Raw genomic sequence first — 24689 nt, 5'->3', positions numbered from 1 at the left:
TAGACTCTAATCTTCAATTAATTACTAAGAAGCCAGAAGTGGAGGTAAAAGCTCAAGTGTCAAGAATGCCAGCCTTAAGCAGAAAAGGAAAAATGGGAGTACATGGTCCTAACTTCAAGCCTCAGGAACAGCATAAAAAGAAAAATGCATGGTTTCTTTTACAAGGTAATGGCTACAAATGATCAAGTAATATTATAACAATTGGGTAAAGAACTTTAGACTTCCTGGGCCATGGTAACTGTAATCCCAGCACTCAGAAAGCTGAGCTGTAATTTTGCAAGTTCGGCCTTGTATTACATTTTAAGTTCAAGGCCAGACTTGATCTACATAAGATTTGGGCTACATGAGAACTTACTTTCCTCTGACCACATCCCCCTCCAAAAAACCCTCCCAAAAGACTAAAAATTATATTTCAGTAATATATGACTGAAATATAGCAACAAGAACCCATTTTTTATTTTTTCCAAATACAGATACAATAGTTTGCATGTTTTGCAAATATTGCTTTAAAGCAATGTTTCTAAGTAATGTTGTATATACAGCGCCTTCTGTTCTAACAGCACATAAACAATAGACATGTATCCACGGTGCAGTGTTGGCTCTCAAGGATCCATCTTGCATACACTCACCACTTAAAGCAAAATAATTACTCAAACCAGAACTATTTTTGTCAAGGCAATTTTTATAGTTGGATGGATAGTTTTTCTCAAAAGACAAAACTTAGGTAGTGCACATACTTCTAAATGGTATCGGCATTGTTTGTAAATAAGTTTCCAGTGCTCCAACTTGGGGTTAACTCATCTTGACCCAGGAATTGGGAATGGAGCCCCTCAAATGGCTTCAAATTAGGGAAGTACAGAGAATATGGGGAGTCTTCCCTACTTCCCTAAGAACAAAAGTCACAATGAGTAAAAATGGGTTATTTCCTTCACAAATCCTAAATGATAAAACTAGTAATGGCCACTCAGCAAAATTAGGATCATTCAGTTTCCGCTTCCATCTGCAATAAGACATGAAACTTACCTTGAACATTACCACTTCCCCAGATGTGATACTCAAATGTAGTTTCAGAAAAATCACTCACATATAACAATCATCATACCTCACAATTGTGGTAATTTAAAAAATCATCCTGTTTCTTCCCTTTTTAGACAAGCATCACACACTTCTTGTTAATGCAGCTGTCTGATAATCAGAACATGGTTGCCATGCAGATACAAACTTCCTTCCCACACCAAAAACACCAATGTTAATGGGAAACAGCCTCTTGTAGAGGAATTGTGTTGGCCTCATTAGATGTTAAAGCTGCATGTATTCCCTCTGATGGATAAGCTATAACAAGTCAATAAAAACTATAATTCATTGTATCAGATGAATGAATCACTAGACAAAGCATTCCCTGAAACAGATCTTAGCACAGAAGCCTGAATTCATGACGACAATGACTCGTGCCTCATACCTAACCATTCTAAAGGTCACTGGAGATACTGTCATTGCTATTGAGAGACTGGCTATTTCATGTTTACATAGTAAATATTTGCGGCATGTAACATTACAGATTCATAAACCCATAATTAACTTGTGAGTTAATGGAAAACTGTACTGATTTTTTTTTTTTTTGCCTTTAGTGATAGAAAACTAGTGGAACAGGTAGGTCACTCCTCAAAGCATGGAACACTTTTTTTTAACCTTGCCTAGTAAGAAACAAAACAAATATAGCAATTACACATGGAATCATAACCTCCAAAGTAACACAACATTGTCTTGAAAGGTACAAGTAAGTTGTACTGGATTTTAAGCAGCATAATCACCTTGATCTCACAAAGTAATACAAACAGAAAATTTAAAGTGTTAAAGTGTCAGCAATCCTGAAACTGCCAACTATTGAGCATGACCTTCAGGGAAGGAAAAAAGTGGCACATACAGAATCTGAAGTTTGTTGACAATATAAAATAAGGTAATTCTCCAGACCACATTCTTTGTAACAAATCTTTACAGTGAAGAGTTCAAAATTTTAGGAAAAAGGGTTATTTTGGACTTCAAATAGAATTGGGAAGCTATCAATATGATGTGGTAGAAAATGCTGTCCTTTGGGTTCCAGACCCTGCCTGCTTCCACTTGGAATTCCTTCTAGATTCATTTTATAGTAAGATTCTAGTTCTTCCATCAGCTGAATGGGCTTTGTAACAAAAGCCACACTCAGCCAACTCACGTGAAAAGCATAAAAAACTTATCCCCAGTACCATGAAGTCATGCAAGAGATGTGGTGAGGAAAGTGACAAGTCCTAAGAAGGCAGGGCAATTGAGGCCTCTGCTGCACTGCTCCTCCCTAACCTCCACAGCACAATAAAGTCCCAACATTCCTGTGAAGCTGAAAATGAAAATGATGCTGGCTGCCTAAACACCATACCAGGCAGAAACCAGAAGGGTTGGCATGTGCCTCAACCTGACAGGAAAGTCAATTAAATAAACTGGAAATTGAGTTTACATCTGTTTCCAACTAAACTCTTTTGGCTCTCATTCCATCTATCATCAGTGGCACGATTTCAAGTCAAGTTTGTGCAAAGATTCTCTTCATTTAATGATGTGCACAGAAGAAAAAAAAAAAATCCCAAGACTCTCTGCTGCCTTCTTGGTAGGTTTCCAGATTAGAGTACCCTGCCCTTGGCAGCCAAAATGGTCTCTGTCCAATATTCATCACTCCTGGCCATATCCCTGAAGTCGGTTGGTGTCACGTGCATTCAGCATGCTAGTTTTATTTATTTAAATACGCTTAGCTCCTCCTGCAGGTGCCCAGGATTGTGCCCCTGTTAAGTCTTAGAGGCCCAGTTTCAAGTTGAGCAGCAAAGGGCAATCTGCTGCACCTTGCCCAGGTCCGTCAGCAGCTGCTTGATGCAATGCTTGAGCTGTGGAAGCCTGGCCAGTGGCTCCGGGGGCTCCAGTTCCCCTGTATAGTCCAGCCAGCTTTCCAGCACTGTTGGCAAAAGAAAGAAAAAGAACCAGAACTTAATTTACAAGAATTAAGGTTTCACTTATCCCATCAGACTACTCACGTGGGAGTAGTTCATTTTATATTTCATTTTATATTGTATCACTTCTGAGACAAAGCTCCAAGTGCTGCTATGGTTTTGAATATAAAATGTCCCCCAGCCGGGCACTGGTGGCTCACGCCTGTAATCCTAGCTACTCAGGAGGCTGAGATCTGAGGATCACGGTTCAAAGCCAGCCCGGGCAGGAGAGACCGTGAAACTTCTATCTCCAATAAACCACCAGAAAACCGGAAGTGGGGCTGTAGCTCAAGTGGTAGAGCGCTCGCCTTGAGCTGAAGAGCTGAGGGACAGCGCCCAGGCCCAGAGTTCAAGCCCCACGGCCGACCAAAAAAAAAAAAAAATGTCCCCCAAAGGCTCAGGTGTTAACATTTGGTCCCTAGCTGGTATAAGGTGGTAGATATTGGTAGATCCTATCTGAAGGAAGTAGGTCAGTGGGGATGTACCTCTATAGATTTAGACCTGGCTATCAGTCCTCCACCCCCCACCCCCACCAGCTTCCAGTCTTCCACTACTGCCACCATCATGTTCTACCCAAGTTAAAGGAACCAAGTGATCATGGACTGAATACTCTAAAAACATGAATAGAAATAAGTTCTTCCTCTTTTAAGTTGTTTCTGTTAGATAGCTGGTCATTGTGACAACAAATTAACACAAATGCTTTACACCAGAGTCTCTGGTGGTGAAAATGAATTTTCCGCTGTGGAATATAGAAGTCACTAGCCCTACCATATGTAGTTATTGACTGTTTAAAATGTGGCTTGTAACCCAGGCACCAGTGGCTCATGCCTGTAATCCTAGCTACTCAGGAAGCTGAGATCTGAGGATCACAGTTCAAAGCCAGCCAGGGCAGGAAAGTCTGTGAGACTCTTATCCCAGAAAACAGGAACTAACCCTGTGACTTAAGTGGTAGAGTGCTTGCCTTGAGCAATAGCAGCTCAGGGACAGTGCGTGCCCACGCCCTGAGTTGAAGCCCCAGCACTGGCACCAAAAAAAAAAAAAATCTACAGGGACTGGAAACTATCTGCTTTTTATCATTGTCATTTCTGATTTATATTCCTGATTGGTACATAATTATCAGTGGCACAATACTTTCCTGAAGCTCTGGAATTTAATGAGAGGCTATCAATTTATATCCAAACCCAGAGAGAAAAACAAGTTATTTCATGGAGTAGATAAGAACAGAATCTTGACAGAATATAGTTGTTGTATAAGGACAAAACACATCTAAAGATGAAGTGAAACCATGAAGAACACTACCTTAAAGGTAGCTCCTGAGTACTAGTGGTCCTGTATGTGTCCGTCTGAGTTAGACTGACAAAACAGTATTTCAGTTCACCTTCCTATAGTGCAGATTGTTTTGCTCATAACCTCCTCAAGGAAGGTAAGAAGCACACTGCTGATTACTTCTGTGTTGGTGGTCAACATCATTAAGACTCTCTCCTGTGCTTCAGCCTTCCTTAACTGTCACATGTATATTTACATTCATTTATGCAAGTTTATATCATCACAGTTTGTATTCTTTCCTTATATTTGTTTCTTCAAACATCAAGTCTAACTTTGATGTTATAATATTTAAACCAAAGCATCATGTAAGGAATTGTACATGTTTTATTTTCCTCAATAGTTTGACTGAGGTAAACATTTGTCTTGTGCTGCTTTCTTCTTTTTTTGGCAGTCCTGGGGCTTGAATGCAGCACTGTCCCTGAGCTTCTTTTTTTGCTCAAGGCTAGCACTCTACCACTTGATCCACAGCACCACTTCCAGCTTTTTCTGTTTATGTGGTACCGAGGAATTGAACCTAGAGCTACTTGCATGCTAGGCAAGCACTCTACCACTAAGCCACATTCCCAGTCCTTGTACTGCTTTCTTAATTAAGTCATCCATTTAGCTGGGTTGCAGTGTTTCACTCCTGTATCCAAGCTCCTCAGAAGGCTTAGATCCACAGGAGAGGGATTTGAGGTCAGCCCAAGCAACAAATCCATGAGACTCCATGTGAAATAATCAGCAAAACGCTAGGCTTGAGGCATGGCTCAAGTAACAGATTGTGAGCAAGCAAGCTGAGTGGACAGGAAGATCCTGAGTTCAAACCCCAATACTGCCAGCAAAAAAAAAGAAAGTCATCCATTTGTTAAAGGACTGGAAAAGAGAGAGAATATATGTGGATCCCAAATCAGTGGGCCATATGAGAGGTGCTCTGAAAGATCACAGAGCACCTGGTTTTACCCTCTCACCCCACTGTCCACTCAGATTAGGGTTGGAGGAGGTAAGGACTGTCTGTGCAGGCTCTGACTTCTTCTAAGGATGGAACCTCTGGTAATACCAGAACTTCACCCTATTTCCATGGAGCTAAGCCTCTTTTAGGGACCCAGGAATACCTCTACTTACAATTTCTACTCTGGCATTCAAACTTCTCAGCTTATTTTTCATAGACAGTGGTACCAGTTATAATTTTAAGGAGCCCAACAAAGCAATTTAGAAGAGAAAAAAATCAGCCTTCTAGAATTGCACTCAGAGCTGGATGCAGTGGCTCATGTGCCTGTAACCCAAGCTACTCATGAAGCTGAGATCTGAGGATCACAATTTAAAGCCAGCCCTAAGTCTGAGACAACCAACTCCAAGTAACTAGCAAAAAAGGCAGAAACTGCTGGGCACCAAGGGTTCATATCTGTAATCCCAGGTTACAAAGGAGGCTGAAATCTGAGGATCATGGTTTGAAGCCAGCCAGCTAGGAAAGTTCATGAGACTCTTATCTCCAAACTGCTGTCTTCCCAATCTCAGCCTCCCAGGTAACAGATTTAGGTATGAACCATAGATGCATGGCAACAAAGTCATTTCTCTGAGGTACTTTATATATACTTGATATCTCCAGTTATAATCATCATAGATTTGAGTATACCCAGAATCACCAAATTGAACATTTATTTCTTAATTGGGTCAAATGTTTGAGGATGGATGGATGGATTGATTGACTGATTGATTGACTGATTGATTTTTGTGCTAGTCCTGGGTGCTGTTTCTGAGCTTTTATGCTCAAGTTTAGTGCTCTACCAGTGGAGCCACACCTCCACTTCTGGCTTTTTTTTTTTCTATTTTTGGTTAACTGGAGATAAGAGTTTCACAGACTTTCTTGCCAGAGCTGGTATGAATCTGTAATCCTAAACCAGGTGCTGATGGCTCTTGCCTGTAATCCTAGCTACTCAGGAGGCTGAGATCTGAGGATTGCAGTTCAAAGCCAGCCCGGGCAACAAAGGCCGGGAGACTCTTATCTCCAATTAACAACCAGAAAACTGGAAGTGGTGCTGTGGATCAAGTGGTAGAGCGCTAGCCTTGAGCTGAAGAGCTGAGGGACAGCGCCCAGGCCCAGAGTTCAGGCCCCACGACCGGACCCAAAAACAAAACAAAACAAGAGAGATCAAATTTAATCATGTCCATTCTCACAAATTCAGGCCTGCCCATTATCACTCCCACCTAAGACAAATCCCCAGAGCTACAAAAATGACTCACTGAAATTCTGTACCAGCTTAAACAGAAGACTTCATCTTAGATTTCATCAAAGGCTGAATAAAAAGCACATGACAAAAAAAAGTCTAGGCTGTAATTCAAAACAAAACAAAAAGTCTACTTCTCTCTTTTACATATACACAAGGTATATGCAGAATGTATGTATGTGATGCTTGGGATTATACTGAGAACCTCCCACATACTAAACTTTATTCTACCACTGAGTTATGTTACTAGCTTTACACACTAACCTTTGCAGAAGGGACAAACCACATGAGGCAGGACCCCTGACATTATGAGCCTGTATGTGCCCAATAAATTCAAGTAAGGCTTGTCCACCTTGGGAGGAGAATGGAGGTGCAGTGAGGATGGAAAGAAGAGACAAGAACAGAGTTGTTGTTCGACAACGCTGTTGCCTTACTGAGGTGGGGAAAAGAGTTCAGAAACAGCTAACATGAAGGAGGAGCTCAAAGTGATGCCATGAGATAGGGGCCAAGGAAGTGCCTACCATCCAGCTCCTTCTCAATGGAGTCCATCCGATGTGTGACTTCATCCTGAAGGGACTCCACATGAGTCAGCAGGTTAAACTGCCACTGGTGCTGGGAGGTCAGAAGTCCCTCTCCACCTCTGTCCAGCAGCTTCCGAGTGGGGACTTCTTCTGGCAAGACCTTTTTGGAGACATATTCTCTCACCTGGAGAAGCAATGACATAAATTACTGAGTCTAGACAACCTCCAGTCCTTTTTTCAACTGTGTTGGAAACTTTTGGAAAAAGCAGCTATAGCATGAATGATCCCGACCCTAATGTCCCATGTGGGCATTGGGAGGAATCCTCCTGGCTGCACTAATGCAACTTCCACAGGACTGTTTCCCCTGGCGGGCACAGCCTAAAGCAAACTTCCCAATGGCCTGACAGTTGCTTAGAACAGGCCTAGATGGACAAGGGTTAACATGCGGGAGTTACTCAAGGTTGGCAAATCTTCCTGAGGCCTTGATAAGCTACTTCCCTTGTCTGAGTCTCTATTTAGAGATGGAGGAGGTAAAATCTACTTTGAAGGATAATGAGGATTAAATAGAATAAGGTGTCAGCACTTATCAACCCACCAGTAGTGAAAAGATTTGCTTTGCTTATATGGGGTATTTCCTGACTTTGTAGTATGTGGCGGACACCTCTAGGAAACTTGCATAGTCCACACAACAGCAATCTTTTATTACATTTTGGAATCACAACCTTCATTCATTCATTTGAAAAGAAACAGATTCCAGCCAACACTGATTTAGTGCTATGTGCAAAGCAATGTGCTGAGAGCTTTTCACATACATTGTGTGTTGAGTGGACACATGCCTGCTGCTTCCATGTCCCATTCTACAGGTAAAGAAGTAGGACTGAATCAGGAGGGAAAGTAGCCAGCTCAGAATAACAAAGTACTAAGATCAGACTGTCTGCATGACCTTGGCCTAACCCATTTTAGACAATGACAAGGGCAAAGACTAAATGTGGTACAATCCCCACCCTTGGAGCAAAGTGTAGCAAGTGTAGCAATAGACTTGCTGGTAACACCACTTCACAGGATAAAGTCTGTGAAAGTAAGGACAACAATGGCATAGGAGCCAAGAATTCACACAAAACCTCACTGACAAAGGACAGGCACCAAAAGGGGAGAAAAGTTAAGAATGGCAACACTGGCAATTAAGAGGATGTTCTGTGCAAGTCGCCAGTGGTTCAAGCCAGTAATCCTAGCTCCTCAGGAGGCTTGAGATCTGAGGATCACAGTTCAAAGCCAGCCCGGGCAGGCAACTTATCTTATCTCCAATAAGCCACTGAGAAAACTGGAAGTGGTGTTGTGGCTCAAGTGGCAGAGCACTAGCCTTGAACTGAAGAGTTCATGCCCCACAAACAACAACAACAAAAAAGGATGTTCAGGAGGTTCAGGAAGACGGTGACTTGAAGGATATAAAACAGACTGGCTCCTAGAAAACTGTTGAAAGCTGCAAATATTTTTCTGAAACATACCCTTCCATGGCAGGGCTGCGAAATTATAAATGATACAAAATTATCATATGGAGGGAATGCCAATACCAGAACTCAAGACCTCCCATCACTCTTCCTGGCTTATGGCTGGAACTCTACCACTTGAGCCACACCTCTAGTCCAGGAATTTGCTTGTTAATTAGAGATGCAGTTTCTCAGCCTTTCCTGCCCAAGCTGATTCTGAACTCAATCCTCATCTCAGACTCCTGAGTAGCTGGGATTATAAGTGTGAGCTATTAGTACCTGGCTATCATACAATTATATTAAAAACCTGCCTAACAAAACCTAACAATGTTTTTTAAAATAAAAAAAGACAAATATTCCTAATTTAGTTATACTTTTTCAAGTTGCAATCATCCCTTGTCTCTTTGTTATTTCTCACCTTGAGATCTACCACCACTGGCTGTCATTTTGTGAGGTATCCTGGAACCAATGATCTTTGGCTTAAGTGGCTCTAATGAACTTATATCCATTTTACTAGATCAAAAAAATATAATAAACTCCAATGCAGTCCTATTAAGAATTATCTTCTATAACATATTTAACCCAGGTAGAGAACTCAGAACCCCTCGAGCACTGAATGATGGAAAATTCAAGTAAACCACAAACCTTTGGGGAGCTGGGTTTGGGGTCGCTGTCCACTCTGCTTCTGTCTTGGTCTAGAGGCCAGCCTAGGCGTGGGGAGAGGGAATCATCACCATTCTCACGGAGGGGGTTGACTGTATCATCAAGGGCAGAGCCCCGAGTCTCCACCACCAACTTCTGCTCCACAGCAGGATAATAGGCGCGGGGCTTCTGGTAGCAGTGCTCACTGGTGATATAAGACTCTTCCACAGACCGGGGCAGGGGCTTTTCCACTGCCCCATTCAAAGTTCTATAGCTTGGGGCTTCTTCCTTGCTCCTGGCATCTGTGATGTGGATGTGTCTGGAATGAGCTTTTCCTTCCCCTGAATGCTGTTTCCAAGGCTGGCACCACAGCTGCAGATCAGGATGTTCCCTGCTTCTGTTGGGCAATAAAAATGGAAGGATTCTAGGGTAACTGGCACCATTACAAGGTTTCTCAATTCCCAAATGCTCTCTCAAGAGGGAGGGCAGCATCCCCCTAGGCCATTGGGACACACCACACCATTTTCTAAACAAGAAGAAGTACACATCTTTAGTCTCTTAGGAGAACACTTCCCAAGAATGTCCATTGCAGGCATATCATGCGTGGACTTAATCACTGAGCAGCAGAGCTGTCTCCTCAACCAGACTCCTTCCTACTTCCTCCTCTGGAAACTGGAATAGACATCTGTTTGCCACTCATACCAAGTTTTATAAAGATTAGAGGGGTAAGGAATGGGAATGTTAGCTGGTGCTCTTCAAATTAGTATTAATACTTAATAAACAGTCACAATAATCCTAACAGTTTATATAAATATATAGTCTATATGTGGTTGAGATGGAAGCCAGGCAGTGTTATATGCCTATAATCCCAACTACTCTGTAAACTAAGGCAGGAGGAAGATGCTCAAGTCCAGCTAACAGAACAAGACCTCATCTCAAAAAAAAAAAAGACTTAATGGTAAATTTTGTGTGATGTATATTTTACCTTAAAAATATACAATAGACACAAAAACAATTTATAAATGCATATCATGGTACTGATTGCATATATTTGTCAAAATTAAGTAAGCCCTTGGTCTGGGAAGGTGGCTCAGTGGTACAGCGCTTGCCTTGCATACCTGAGGCCCTGGGTTTGATTCCTCAGCACCATATAAGCAAAAAGAAAAAAGCCGGAAGTGGGGCTGTGGCTCAAGTGGTAGAACACTAGCCTTGAGCTGAAGAGCTGAGGGACAGCGCCCAGGCCCAGAGTTCAGGCCCCACAACTTGACCAAAAAAAAAAAAAATTAAGTAAGCTCTTATATGTGTGTATGTGTGTATGTGTGCATGCATGCGTGAGCATGCATGCTCCACTGCCAGTACTAGTTCAGGGGCGTGAACTCTGGATCTCGGCACTGTCCCTGAGCTTTTGTGTTCAATGATCTACCTCTTGAACCACAGCTCCACTTCTAGCTTTTCTGTTGTTGTTGAAGAGAAGAGTTTCACAGACTTTACTGCTCGGGCTTCAAACCACAATCCTTAGATCTCAGCCTCCTAAGGCATGAACTACAAGTGCCTGGCTTCAGTAAGCCCTTAAATAGGTAACCTCAATAAAGTCAATTCTTATCTTTTTTTCCTTTTTGGTGATATTGGTGTTTCAACTCAGAGCCTTACATTTGAGTAGCAGGTACTCTACCACTTGAGACATGCTTCAGGCCTTTTTGCTTTTTAAATTTATTTTTCAGATAAGGGCCAGCCTCCAACCATGATACTCCTACTTCTGCCTTCAGCCTAGCTAGGATTACATTACAGGCATGAATCACCCCTGTACTGAGATGGGATCTCATTAACTTTTTGTCCATGCTGGCCTCAAACTGCAATGCCTCCAATCTCTACTTCTCAAGAAAATAGGATTAGCCACTAAGTCTGACATCAGTTCCTTTGAAAAGGAAATGTTTAGTAGGGCACATGGTAGCTCACGCCTGTAATCCTAGCTACTCAGGAGGCTGAGATCTGAGGATTGCAGTTCAAAGCCAGCTCGGGCAAGAAAAGTCTGTGAGACTCATTTCTGATAAACCACTAGAAAACCGGAAATGGTGCTGTGGTGTAAGTGGTAGAACACTAGCCTTGAGCTGAATAGCTCAGGGATAGCACCAGCCCCCCCCCCAAAAAAAAAGGAATAAAAAGAAAAAGAAATGTTTGTCTCATAAAACTAAGGGTTTGGTTTTTTGTTCATTTGTTGTTTTTTGTGGTGCCTAGGAATCAAACCCAGGTCCTATCACATGCTAGATAAGTGGTCTACAATTGAGCTATATAATCAATAACAGAATTTTTAGTAAAACTCTTAAACTTTTTGGTCTTTTGACTTGATTCTGTGGCTTCCCAATTTCTTTTTTTTTGGGGGGGGCGGGGGGGAGGTCCGGTTGTGGGGCCTGAACTCTGGGCCTGGGTGTTGTCCCTCAGCTCTTCAGCTCAAGGCTAGGGCTCTACCACTTGAGCCACAGCGTCACTTCCAGCTTTTTTTCTTTTTGTTTATGTGGTGCTAAGGAATCGAACCCAGGGCCTCAGGCATGCAAGGCAAGCGCTCTACCACTGAGCCACCTTCCCAGCCCTTCCCAATTTCTTAAATCACCCATTCCACTCCACTTTCAACTTGACACCAAAGCAGACTCTTTCTTGCTACAAGTGCTACACTTACTGCAAGATGCTCATCTTGAGCTGCAAGCCATGCAGAACCTCAATCACTCTTTGCACATCACCAAGAAGTTGGTGGGTGGCCACGATCTTCTTGGCATTCTGATGGGAATAATTCTCTTCTAGAAATGCCAGGCCTTGCATATGTCCCCTGCTCAACCACTCCTTGTCATACCAGTACTTGAAGCCAGGCCTCTGACCTAAAGCAGGGACACAGAGAGAGTTAAACATGGCTGAAAACAAACAACAACAACAACAAAAAAAAAACATGCCACCTTGACATCAGTGGGCTAACTCCTGTAATCTTAGCTACTTAGGAAACTGAGATCTGAAGATTGCAATTCAAAGCCAGCCTGGGCAGAAAGTCCATGAGATTCTTATCTCCAATTAACCACCAGAAAACTGGAAGTGGCTGTGGCTCAAGTGGTAGAGTATTAGGCTTGAGCTGAAGAGTTCAGGAACAGTGTCTAGGCCCAGAGTTCAAGCCCCAGGACCACCACCAACAACAAAAAAAAAAGCCATCTCATTGATACTACACAATCACTGTCTTCACTTAACCAATGAACATCTGCTTGGCATTTACTACTAGGTGTTGGTAGTAAGGTAGTGAATAAGGTACACAACTTCATCCCCTGGAACACACCAGAGGTGGAACAGGAGTCTGGATTAGCTCTTTAAATTTGAAACATATCCTTCCTTCCTCCATTTAAAACCTTCCACAACTTTCTACTACTTACAAAAGAAAACTTAGAGCCCAAACAAGGATTAGTGAGGCCCACACAACCCAACTTTCCTGCCTCCCTTCCCCCATCCTTATAGTAGCACTCTTTGAGTTTTTAGAGCGCACACGCACATGCATTTCCAAAGCTTGATCTCTTTGCTGTAGTGTCTGAGCACTATTACACTGGGTTTTGCATGGCTGGCTCCTCACCACTTCCTGAGAGAGACCTTTGACAACTCCCTTAGTTAAGAAAACCCTTTCAAACATAATGGCAATAAACTCAATATTTGCAGCATAAAAAAAAAAAAAGAAAAAGAAAAAGAAAACCTTTTCAAGGACCCTAAGTCATTCCCTCTCTTCTTACTTCTCCACCCCTACCTACCATAGTCAGCATAGTTTTTTGGTGTGTGTCAATCGTGGGTCTTGAACTTAGGGCCTGGGTACTGTCCCTGAGCTCTTCTGCTCAAGGCTCTCTACCACTTTGAGCCACAGTGCCACTTCAAGTTTTCTGGTTAATTGGAGATAAGAGTCTCCTGCCTGGGCTGGCTTTAGATCTTTAGATTTCAGCCTCCTGAGTACCCAGGATTATAGACATGAGCCACCAGGGCCTAACCAATTTTTTTTTGGTGGGGGAGGAAGGGACTAGAACCATATTTAAAACCAAAGGGCTCACACTTATGCGGCTTGCTTGCTCTGCTGATCCTCTACCACTTGAGCCACCACACAGAGCCCAGATATTTTTCTGGTAACTCTGGAGATGGGAGTCTTAAGGACTTCTTTACCTGGGTTGTCCTCATACTGACATCCTCCAGATCTAAGCCTCCTGTTGCAGCTAGGCATGAACCATTAGCACCCAATGAAGTCTTGCTTATTTAGCTTGCTTTAACATCTATTTATTTCTCTGTCCTACTAACAGCCAGAATAGAAACCATCTCCTTCAGTGCTGCAGCCCCAGAGCCTGGCAAAAAATGTTATGGATGGATTTATCAAATAAGTGAAAGAAGCTCTAACACCCTTTCTAGCTGTACCACCTACTATTTAACTAGAGGACCAAGCCTAGTTCCTCCTTTGCACTTCTGCTTCCCATCTGTTATATGGTAGATGAAGACCTGGTTTCAGTGGTCCTGCTTATTATGACTCCTTAGAAAGGACTGATAACATAAACACAGGATTCAGCAGCATTTCCTACTCAAAAAGCCCAATGAACAGCTCCTAACCAATGAAGATATTATTCATCTGTTAGTAACTGTGAAACAAGTTATTCCTATGAAGTTCCTTGGGCCTTTTCTGGTTTTACTAAGGCACATGGCAAGAACACACATAGATTCTGTTAATATATATATATATATATATATATATATATATATATATATATATATTAAAGTAACCTTCAAGACATGAATCTGTTAGGTTAAACTTCCATCCCCAGCCCTGTTAACGTTTGGCTCAAATCACAGCAGTCCAATAGTTACAAACACAGACCTTGTATAGATACCAGGGGCTCTATTCAAGGGAGAATATTCATGGCCTTGGTGATCAGGGTTACGCAAGAAATTCAGAAAATATACAGGACTTGATGAAAATGGAATATATCATCTCTATTCTCTAAAGAGACCAAAAGTAGAGAGAAAGACAGGGCAAAACCCATCTTTTTGTTTTGGAGGATTTCCCCCAGCCTCAGTACTGGGCACTGAACCAAGGGCTTTATACATGTTAGGCAAGTCCTCTAACACTTAAGCTATGCTCCCAGCTCCAAAAAGATCTTGAAAAGTTGCCCTTACAAAATCCTCAGGATTCCAGGGAAATGACAGGGACAATCACTATAGGCAGAAGTCATAGTAGCAAGATTCAGAGCAGTACTACCTGTTTATAAGACAAAATTAGGGACAAGTGGCTCCCATCACCTGCCTAGCATTAAATGGTGGGGTCATCTTGGTTCAGTCAAATCCTTTCCAGGCCTGTGTTTGCTCACCTGTCTAATCACCTGACCACATTCTTCCCTTAGGATAAAAAGGCAAATGGAAACTGATTATTCTATGGACTAATCTAAGACAAGTTACAACAGAGGTCTTCAGGCTCAGAGGAGACCTGCTTGCTGAACAAAGAACCAAGATAACCGGGTACCAGTGGCTCACGACTGTAATCCTAGCTACTCAGGAGGCTGAGATCTGAGGATTATGGTTCAAAGGAAGCTCAGGCAGGAAAAATCCGTGAGACTATCTACAATTAACCACCAGAAAACCTGGAAGTGGTGCTGTGGCTCAAAATGACAGGGTGCTAGCTTTCAGCAAAAAAGTTTAGAGACAACACCCAGATCCTGAGTTCAACAATAACAATAACAACAACAACAACAACAATAGAACCATAGTAGTCAGTCTTTGCTATATAACCAGCAGAATTTAGAGATTTGGCCCAGCCAACTAGTTTTAATGCCAGTTACTTTATGAAGTGATAAAGTCATTTGTATATGTGGCAAATGAATTTCTACAAGCAGAAACAGGAGTAGAAGCCCCACCAGACCCATCCTACAGGACCAAGTAGAATGATGAGTGAAGAGGTGGCCAGGTACAATGGAGTCAAGGATGAGAGAGAACTCAGGAGGTTAAAAAAAAAAAAAAAAGAGGTCAGTTATTACGTAGAATGAAGACCACAGGGGTTTTGTTTTTTTCCTTCCAGAAAGGGGTACCTGAGAGCAACAGGTGACCCCTATATCAATAAAGATACTATCCTGGATGGTGACAAGCACACCGCAATCACACCTTTGCCTTTCCTTTAAGGAGTATCCCTTCCAGTGGTGGTGATACAATGTGGTATGGATGCCAATACAGAAGATAGAACCATTTGCCCATACTAATGAGCTTTTCAAGAAAAGGACTGTGGGGATAAATATAAAAATGGTTCCATCATACAACATTTGCCTAGCAAGCATAAAGCCCTAAGTTTGATCCTCAATAATGCAATAAAAAAAAAAAAAGGGAGGGGGCTGGGAAGGTGGCTCAGTGGTAAAGTGCTTGCCTTGCATACATGAGGCCCTGGGTTCGATTCCTCAGCACCACATAAGCAGAAAAAAAAAAAAAAAGCCGGAAGTGGCGCTGTAGCTCAAGTGGTAGAGCGCTAGCCTTGAGCTGAAGAGCTGAGGGACAGTGCCCAGGCCCAGAGTTCAGGCCCCAGGACCGGACCCCCCCCCCCAAAAAAAAAAAAAAGAAAAAAAGAAAAGATGTTCACTGCAGCAGCTTCTACAATATAGTGAGCAGCACAGAGATTATCAGGAACCTGAGCAAGGAAACATTCACAAAGCAGTCAAAATTCTTTATAGAATTTTAGTCAGGCCACGTTATAGTTCTACATTGTAGCACAACACTGTATTTATTATTAGCAATATCATACTGTGTATAAACAATATTTATTTAGATGGCATATTTGCTTATTCCTAAATTCTAGTTCAAGGCAGTCCTTCTACTAGGTGAGTCTTTCCATACACATTTATTTTCCTGCTAAGTTCAAGAGAGCTGGCCACCAGGTAGGCTAGAGGAGCTGAAATCTAGTCAATACCAAAGAAATGTATCTTGTGACCACATTTAGCATTATTTCATGGCCAGCTGTGCTTTTAAGAAAAAGACTACATACTGTTACCGTCCCTTACTCCAGAAAACTCTACCTGGAGGGTCTTGACAAACATAACAGGTATATTTCTCGGGCACATTTTCTTCCAGTAATCCCATGCAGACCCCATGTTGCCAACACTGGCATTCTTCACACTGTGAAAATTGAAGAGACAACAAAAGTTAAATTCAGAAGACATCCTCATCCAAAATAAGACCATTTGATGAAGGAGGTGAGGCAAAGAAGAGAAGGAGAAGAATGAGCATGCCCTACTGACTTTCACCAAACAGAGCTATAATCACAGATCAGGAATACACTATTTAATATAGCCACCATTAGCTACATGAGGCTGTACATTTAATACATTTCAGTGAACAAGTTTAAACATTTACTACCTCAATCTCATGAGCCACAGTTTAGGTGCATGATCACCACATAGGCTCATGGCTGGCTACTGTACTGACCAGCACAGAGAAAGAACATTTAGATCAAATGAGCAGTGCTCATGTCAGATTATGACTGTTTTCACTCCATTTCTAAAGTTTTTATTTGCCTAATCACTCTCTGTGGAATGAATGAAATTGTTCAATCCTCACCTAATTGGAAGAATCAAAAAAGTTGAGTTTGAGCCGGGCACCAGTGGCTCACGCCTGTAATCCTAGCTACTCAGGAGGCTGAGATCTGTGGATCGCAGTTCAAAACCAGCCTTGGCAGGAAACTCCATGTGACTCTTATCTCCAATAAACCGCTAGAAAACTGGAAGTGGCACTGTGGCTCAAGCGGTAGAGCATTCACCTGGAACTGAAGAGCGCAGGGACAGAGCCCAGGCCCAGAGTTTAAGCCCCATGACCAACCAAAAAAAAAAAAAAAAAAAAAAGTTGAGTTTGAGGGCTGGTGGCTCATGCCTCTACAATCCTAGCTACTCAGGAGACAAAAATCTGAGGATCACAGTTTGAAGCCAGCCTGGGCACGAAAGTCTGTCAAACTTTTATCTCCAATTATCCACCAAAAGAGACTCTTGTCTCCAATTAGCCACCAAAAGCCAGAATTAGAGCTGTGGCTTAAATGACAGAGCACTAGCCTTTAGCAATAAAGCTCAAAGACAGTGTCTAGGCCCTGAATTCAAGCCCCAGGAACAGCATAAAAAAAAAAAAAAAAGAAAAAAAGAAAGGAGGGATTCTACTTTCTAATATCCCATTACCTTTCTAGTCTCTACACTGAGAAAGGTTTGTGGTGAGAGTACTACAGAACATCAGAAATGGGTCATACTGGAAGATCAGTCCTACTAGGAGGGGCATTTATTGCCCACTCCAAACAGACAAGGGCCAAATCCAATTAGGTTACTAAGGCACAAACTGAGCATACACCCAGAGCTAAGAATTGAAACAAAGGGGTGCAATCCCTGAACATTTCAGCTGAAGGCGAGCGCTCTACCACTTGAGCCAAAGGGCCACTTCTGGTTTTCTGTAGTTTATTGGACATAAGAGTCTATGGACTTTTCTGCTTGGGCTGGCTTTGAAGTCCAATCCTCAGATCTCAGTCTCCTGAGTAGCTAGGACTACAGGTGTGAGCCACAGGCACCCAGCCTTTTAAAACAAACTTTATTTGAAATGTCTACTAGGGGGCTGGGAAGGTGGCTCAGTGGTAGAGCGCTTGCCTTGCATGCATGAGGCCCTGGGTTCGATTCCTCAGCACCACATAAGAAAAAAGCCGGAAGTGGCGCTGTGGCTCAAGTGGTAGAGTGCTAGCCTTGAGCTGAGGGACAGCGCCCAGGCCCAGAGTTCAGGCCCCATGACAGGAAGGAAGGGAGGGAGGGAGGGAGGGAGGGAGGGAGGGAGGGAGGGAGGGAGGGAGGGAGGGAGGGAGGGAGGGAGGGAGGGAGGGAGGGAGGGAGGGAGGGAGGGAGGGAGGAAGGAAGGAAGGAAGGAAGGAAGGAAGGAAGGAAGGAAGGAAGGAAACTGAAATGTCTACTAAAAAATCCTAGTAGTCAGACTAGGCATGTGGCTAGTGGTAGAATACTTGCCTAGGATTCATGAAGCCCTGGGTTTGATTCCTCAGTATATATAAACAGAAAAAGCCTGAAGTAGTGCTGTGGCTCAAGTGGCAGAGTATTAACCTTGAGCAAAAGAAGCTCAAGGACAGTGCCCAAACCCCATTTTTCACACACACACACACACACACACACACACACACACACACACACACACACACACACACACACACACACACACACACACACACACACACACACACACACACACACTCATCATGTTATATAACAATTTTCTAGTTGTATCTACAAAGCTTCAGAGGTTCTTCAAAAGTGGGATTTTTTTAAAAAATGGGATTAGTTAAAAAACAAAACTAAAATTACACACTTGAACACATTCCAAGCCAAATGGTAAGACAACAGAATCCAGCAACACAATTTTGTACTGGCAGACTAGCTCAGTGTTAAAATGTCCTGGAACAAAGTTTTTCCTTCTATTCCTAATTAATCAACATGACTACACAGCATGCTGTTTTATGAAAAGTCATCCAAAATGGGTACTGGTAGGGTACTGGTAGCTCATGTCTGCAATCCTAGGTACATGGAAGGTTAAGACCAGGACTGTAGTTTAAGCCCAGCTCAAAAAGAAAGTTCATGAGACCCCATGTGTATTAATAGCTAAGTGCTATGCACCTGTCATCCCAAATACAACAGGAAGCATAAACAGAAAAATCCTGGTCCAGGCTGGCCTGAGCAAAAAAGACCTTAATTCAACTATAGCCAGAGGGCCCCCTAGCAAGTGCAAAATAACCCCAGTACCACACATACACAAAATTAAAAGTCACCCTGACAATGACTATGCATTTCGAACTTGTCTACTAATCCATAACCACATAGAAAGAAAGAAATGAAGCTGTACACAGGGTTCTGGCCTACTATAATCCCAGAACTTGGAAGGCTGTGGTAAAAGAATACTAACATTGAGCCTGCCTCAGGGGTATAGTGAGAAGTTGTCTCAAAAACAGTGGCTGGGAAGGTGGCTCAGTGGTAGAGCGCTTGCCTTGCATGCATGAGGCCCTGAGTTCGATTCCTTAGCACCACATAACCAGAAAAAAAAAAGCCGGAAGTGGTGCTGTGGCTCAAGTGGTAGAGCGCTAGCCTTGAGCTGTAGAGCTGAGGGACAGCATCCAGGCCCAGAGTTCAGGTCCCAGGACCAAAGGGGGGGGGGGGGAGTAATAACAGCTGGGTGTTGGTGACTCATGCCTGTAATCCTAGCTACTCAGGAGGCTGAGATCTGAGGATCACAGTTCAAAGCCAGCCCAGGCAGAAAGTCCATGAAACTTTTATCTCCAATTAATTACAAAAAAGCTGAGTGGTGCTGTGGCTAAAGTAGTAGAAGAACACTAGCCTTGAGCAAAAGGTAGCTCAGGGACAGCACCAGAGCCAGAGTTCAAGCCCTAGGACTGGAAAAAAAAAAAATTTAAAAAATTAAAAAATGAGCCCAGGCAGAAAAGCCCAATGAAACACCAGAAAGCCAGAAGTGGTAGAGCACTAATCTTGAGCAAAAAAGCTCAGTGCCAAGCCCCTGAATTCAAGCCCCACGACTGACCAAAAAATAAGTAAAAAACACGTAAATAAAAACTGAAAATAAGCTACTGAAGTGTCTGCCAGCCAAGTAAGAAAAGTCTAAGACTCATGTCCAATTATCCAGCAAAAAGCCAGGCTAGATATAGCTCAAATGGGAGCGCACCAATTAAGCAAGCAACATGAGCAAAGGTAAGTACTTGGTAAATAATGAAAAATCAAGTGGGTTTGTTCACTTTGGTCCTGAAAACTTAAACTACAGTAAAGCCTTATGCTTCAAGAAATCAAAAGAAAGGAAATGGTTGAGTTATAAAAAGACAAATGCAAAAATAAAACACATAAGTTCAATGAATATTAAATGAAGACCAAAAGTGAATTTCAAAATTTGACTGTACAGGCAGAAAAAAAACAAAACAACAAAGTTCTAACAGAAAGCAAGCCAAGAAGCCTGGCCCTTTTTCTCACAATCTCCACAAATTAGGCAGGCAACCTGGTGATGAGCAACTACCCCTTTACTGGGAACCATTATGACCCATCCACACAGCAACAGACATGGGCCCAAGACAGCCTTTTTATATACAATGTGAATCTGCCCAGATATCCCAACCTCCACCAAAGCAGATGATCAGACCAACTATGGGCTTTCAGCCCAGAACAAGCCTCTTCCCACTCCCCAGAAGTGACTGTTCCTGAACACTAATATCTGACCTAAACCTGGCTGGAATTCCTGGCCAAGGAATTTAGGACTGAGATTCCAACCTTGCTTGGAAGAGGCTGTGGATGACCATTTTGCACTTTTCAAGAAAGTAAGTAGGAAAAGAAAAAAAATACAACAAAGAACAAACTGGCTCCATCAGAAATCTGGAGACTAAGTTTCAGAGACCAAACTCTTAACGATGGCATTCGATGCTTCTGAGCCTGGCTCTATCCCTCCTCTGAGATTTAGGACCCAGTTTATTTTCTCATTAATGTTTGTAACTTAATCCCAACATAACCATGACTGACTTTAAAAAACAAAAACAAAGGCTAGGAATGTGGGAATGTAGAGTGCTTGCATAGCATACATGAAGCCCTAGGTTTAATTCCTTAGTATCACATAAACAGAAAAAGCCCGAAGTGGTGCTATTTGCTCAAGTGGTGGAAGCTCAGGGACAGCATGCAGGCCTTGGAGTTCAAACTCCAGGACAGGTATTTAAAAAAAAAGGCTGGGCCGGGCGCTGGTGGCTCACGCCTGTAATCCTAGCTACTCAGGAGGCTGAGATCTGAGGATCGCGGTTCAAAGCCAGCCCGGGCAGGAGAGACCGTGAGACTCCTATCTCCAATAAACCACCAGAAAACCGGAAGTGGCGCTGTAGCTCAAGTGGTAGAGCGCTCGCCTTGAGCTGAAGAGCTGAGGGACAGCGCCCAGGCCCAGAGTTCAAGCCCCACGACCGACCAAAAAAAAAAAAAAAAAAAAAAAAAGGCTGGGCACCAGTGGCTCACACCTATAATCCTAGCTACTCAGGAGGCTGAAACCTGAGGATCATGGTTCAAAGCCAGCCAGAGAAGATTCTTATCACCTAATAAACTACTCAAAAAGTCAGAAGTGGCACTGTGGCTCAAATGGTAGAGTGCTCTCCTTAAGCAAAGAGAACCTCAGAGACAGCACCCAGCCCCAGAGTTGAAGCTCTAGGACTGGCAAAAAACAGAAACAAAGACAAACTCAGATTTCCTGGCCAGCTGGACAGCTACCCAAATCCCCAGTGTATCTCTGACACCCTCAAGTGTCACCAGACAGCAATAGTCTCCATCTAGTCACAGCAGAAGGGGAGGATAAGCCAGTAATGGTCTCCCTAACTAGGTAAGGAGGTCTCACCGCACAAGCACAACCCAAAAAAGAAGATGGCAGAAATTTCAAGCAAATAACAGGAAATAAACAATTTATAAAACCACTCTCCATTTCTTCAGGCTACTGGGAAAATTTACCTCAATAAGACATGGGCCACCCCAAAGTTTGAGTCTCTGCTAATTCCTTACTAGGTAGCTACAGGCAAGGTCCCGCCTCTTTGGACTCGATCAGTCCTCAAGCTTTCTCTTATTCCATCAATGGGCTATTTATGGCAGCTTGGAATTCCCAGGAAGCTGAGACAAAACACAAACTTGGTTGGCTGCTATTAGGAAGGAATGTTTGGGCTTTCTAATGGGACTTGCCATTGTTATTGGTCTCAACATTTTTCCCAAGGACTAGTTTATGCTTTTTAGACCTATGTTGTGAAACCTCTATACACCTGAATCATGAAGTCATTTTCCTCCTGGACTTCACAGATGCAACGGACCACCTCAAAATCATAGTGGTCATCGCCATCAAGCTCCTCATCTGGATTGGTGGTCACATCGACATCTTGGCCATACTCCTCATCACTCCAAAGAAAACTCTCGGAAGAGGACTCACTCAAATTATCCTCCTCTGGAAGAAGGAAGACAACAGTCACAATTTTAAGTTTAGCTATAAAATTCCTAAGAAGCCCAGACTATTCAGTAATGACCTTACAGATCCACTTCTGCAGAAACTTCCCAAGGGGCTAAAAATGGGAATGCTAGTTTGTTATTGGTAACAGTCTAAACTAAGCATGCTCCCTGGCAATGAACTGAACTCCATTTTCCCAGGAGCATGAAGCCCAAGGTCAGTGGGCACTCAGGTCATAGCATTCACTGTCACAGGAGCTTCAACTTCCCATCTCCCTAACATGGTCTAAGACATTCTTCCCTATCTAGTCAGGACATGACTTTACAGTCATCTGTGTCCTTCCACAGCCATCTTTAACGCTGCAGACAGGGGGAAAGAAGGAAGAAGAAGATCCCAGGACAGTAGAATCACTAGGTCTTTGTACACCTCATTAGTTACAATCATAGCTACCTTTGCCACAGGCATATTCTGTCACAGACACTGGTCTAAGTACTATTTTCTACCAAATGATCAGTGATCAGCTTACCAGATGCCTTCAATTTCCCTTTGTGGTTTCCAGATTCTGAGCCATGGAGCTGTGGACTCATATGGACCCCAGACTTGTGTGAGGTCCCAGACTTGGTGACAGAAAATGCCTTTGGTGGAGAAGGGTCTTGGGAAGTGTCACTGACCTCCTCACTGCAGGGGCATTCTGTAATGGTATAAGGAAGGAAGGAATGACCTCAGACATCATCGAAGGTTCTGGAATCGATGTCATTAAACCATCAAGCCTACTGTTCAAAGAGCTCAAAGGCTGGAGGACAATGTAACCACCCAGAGATGTTGAGGGCAGATGGGGACTCTTACTTGAAACTACCTGTGAGAATCTCAATTCCAAACACTTCCATCTCACCATCATCCCCTCGCCCTTTTCTGATGAGTTTTCTTTCCTAAGCCAAAGGCAATACTGAGAATAAAACATGAGGGCTGGGAAGGTGGCTCAGTGGTAGAGCACTTGCCTTGCATGCATGAGGCCCTGGGTTCGATTCCTCAGCACCACATAAGCAAAAAGAAAAAAGCCGGAAGTGGCACTATGGCTCAAGTGGTAGAGCACTAGCCTTGAGCTGAAGAGCTGAGGAACAGCGCCCAGGCCCAGAGTTCAGGCCCCACGACCGGACCCAAAAAAACAAAAAATAATAATAAAACATGATATATCTTTAACTTCCAGTGTTGAAACAGAGGCTCTCTTAAACATTTTTGTGGGGGTAGACACATTTTTTTGAAAATGTACCCTCTCTTAGGGGGATGTGTGTTTTAAGCTATATATGAAAACAGACATTCACCTGCACATCCCCTCCTTGATGTTTTCATATATACCACCCTCTGACAGGGAACACTGGACAATGTGGCAAATGAGAGGGCTTTTTATAAATGCAGTTAGGCGTGTGAATGTCCTACCACATCATTCTCCTGCCAGGGTCTGTACTAGGCTGAATCTACAGCCCCTGGGTCCTTCCTCTTTAAGTGCAAGCTCAGAGGCCATTGGGAGAAGAAGACACTTTTCTAGCCATGGCAAGGAAACCCAAGTGGAATCCTCAAGGGCATTTACCAGGTTTGGTTTTCTTTTTCTTTTTCTTTTTCTTCTTTGGTTTCACTCTCACAAACTCTTTGAATTTTTTTTCTTTATTCTTTTCCTTGTCTTTTGCAGCTAGAATGAAACACATGACTAAGTGTTGGAATCATAATAATTTATTTCCAATGCTGTTTTCTTAAGTACTTAAGCAAGTCCAGTAGGAAGAGTTAAAGCAAGCGGCAAAGCTGAATTCTTGGCCTGGCTCTGCCTGGAAACACGTTCTTTGCCCCCAAGGACTTGAGTGCGTTGCCAGGGAGAGTCACTCCTCCATTACTCAGGTTGAAGATCCCTAAGCCTCTACAACACAACATAGAACTAAGATACTTACTTGGGGAACAGGCTGAGACCCGCTTCCTGGTCAGGTTCTCTTGGCTGGCCTTGTCAGAAGCTGAAGAGCCCCTTGTTTGAACATGCCTCTTCCCTGGGCTCTCCTCAGGTTCCAGGGGCTTCTCCATTCCATGGAAATATTTCATGTGATAGTGCAACAGCTTAGCTTTGCGAAAAAATTTTAAACAGTCTACAACCTTGCATCGAAACTTATGGTCTAGGTCCACTGCTGGTGAGTTAGATGTGACATCTTCTGTTTTCTTAAATGTATTTGGTGCTGAAAACAAACAAGATCCCTTGCACTTAGTCATTACAAAGGCAGTATTAGCATATAGCAAGGCAAAGTGCAAAAGCAACCTGTACCTAGCTTGAGACATCAAGCAGACTACTATTACCTCCACAAATTATTGTCTGAAAAAATGAATTCAACTTCTGGTAAACAACTATGATTTGTTTTAGAAAGGCATTAACATGTTTTTATTTAAACAGCTTTAAGTTCTCAAGGTTTCACAGACTTCATGGGAGAACAAAAATGCAGAGATCTCAAG

The 24689-nt window shown here is 42.9% G+C and overlaps 1 protein-coding gene across 4 annotated transcripts in view; it reads right to left on the bottom strand.

The window, feature by feature from the left end:
• Window positions 1-443: 443 nt before the first annotated feature.
• Phf20 (PHD finger protein 20) overlaps window positions 444-24689 on the bottom strand; it is a 103471-nt gene continuing 79225 nt past the window's right edge. For all 4 annotated transcript variants that reach the window (XM_070007172.1, XM_070007173.1, XM_070007174.1 and 1 more), the window contains 9 exons: window positions 24143-24418; window positions 23791-23889; window positions 22729-22893; window positions 22024-22202; window positions 16238-16337; window positions 11863-12058; window positions 9192-9585; window positions 7060-7243; window positions 444-2974 (listed from right to left, as the gene is read on the bottom strand). In XM_070007172.1, coding sequence (XP_069863273.1) covers window positions 2832-2974; window positions 7060-7243; window positions 9192-9585; window positions 11863-12058; window positions 16238-16337; window positions 22024-22202; window positions 22729-22893; window positions 23791-23889; window positions 24143-24418 — 1736 coding nt within the window. In that variant the 3' untranslated portion in view covers window positions 444-2831. The remainder of the gene's footprint in view (window positions 2975-7059; window positions 7244-9191; window positions 9586-11862; window positions 12059-16237; window positions 16338-22023; window positions 22203-22728; window positions 22894-23790; window positions 23890-24142; window positions 24419-24689) is intronic.

The sequence above is a fragment of the Dipodomys merriami genome, unplaced genomic scaffold (genome assembly GCF_024711535.1).
Source record: "Dipodomys merriami isolate MVZ:Mamm:240054 unplaced genomic scaffold, mDipMer1.0.p SCAF_7, whole genome shotgun sequence".
NCBI classification, from domain to species: Eukaryota; Metazoa; Chordata; class Mammalia; order Rodentia; family Heteromyidae; genus Dipodomys; species Dipodomys merriami.
The sequence above is the reverse complement of the archived record's forward strand: the minus strand, read 5'-3'. Positions and strand labels throughout refer to the sequence as shown.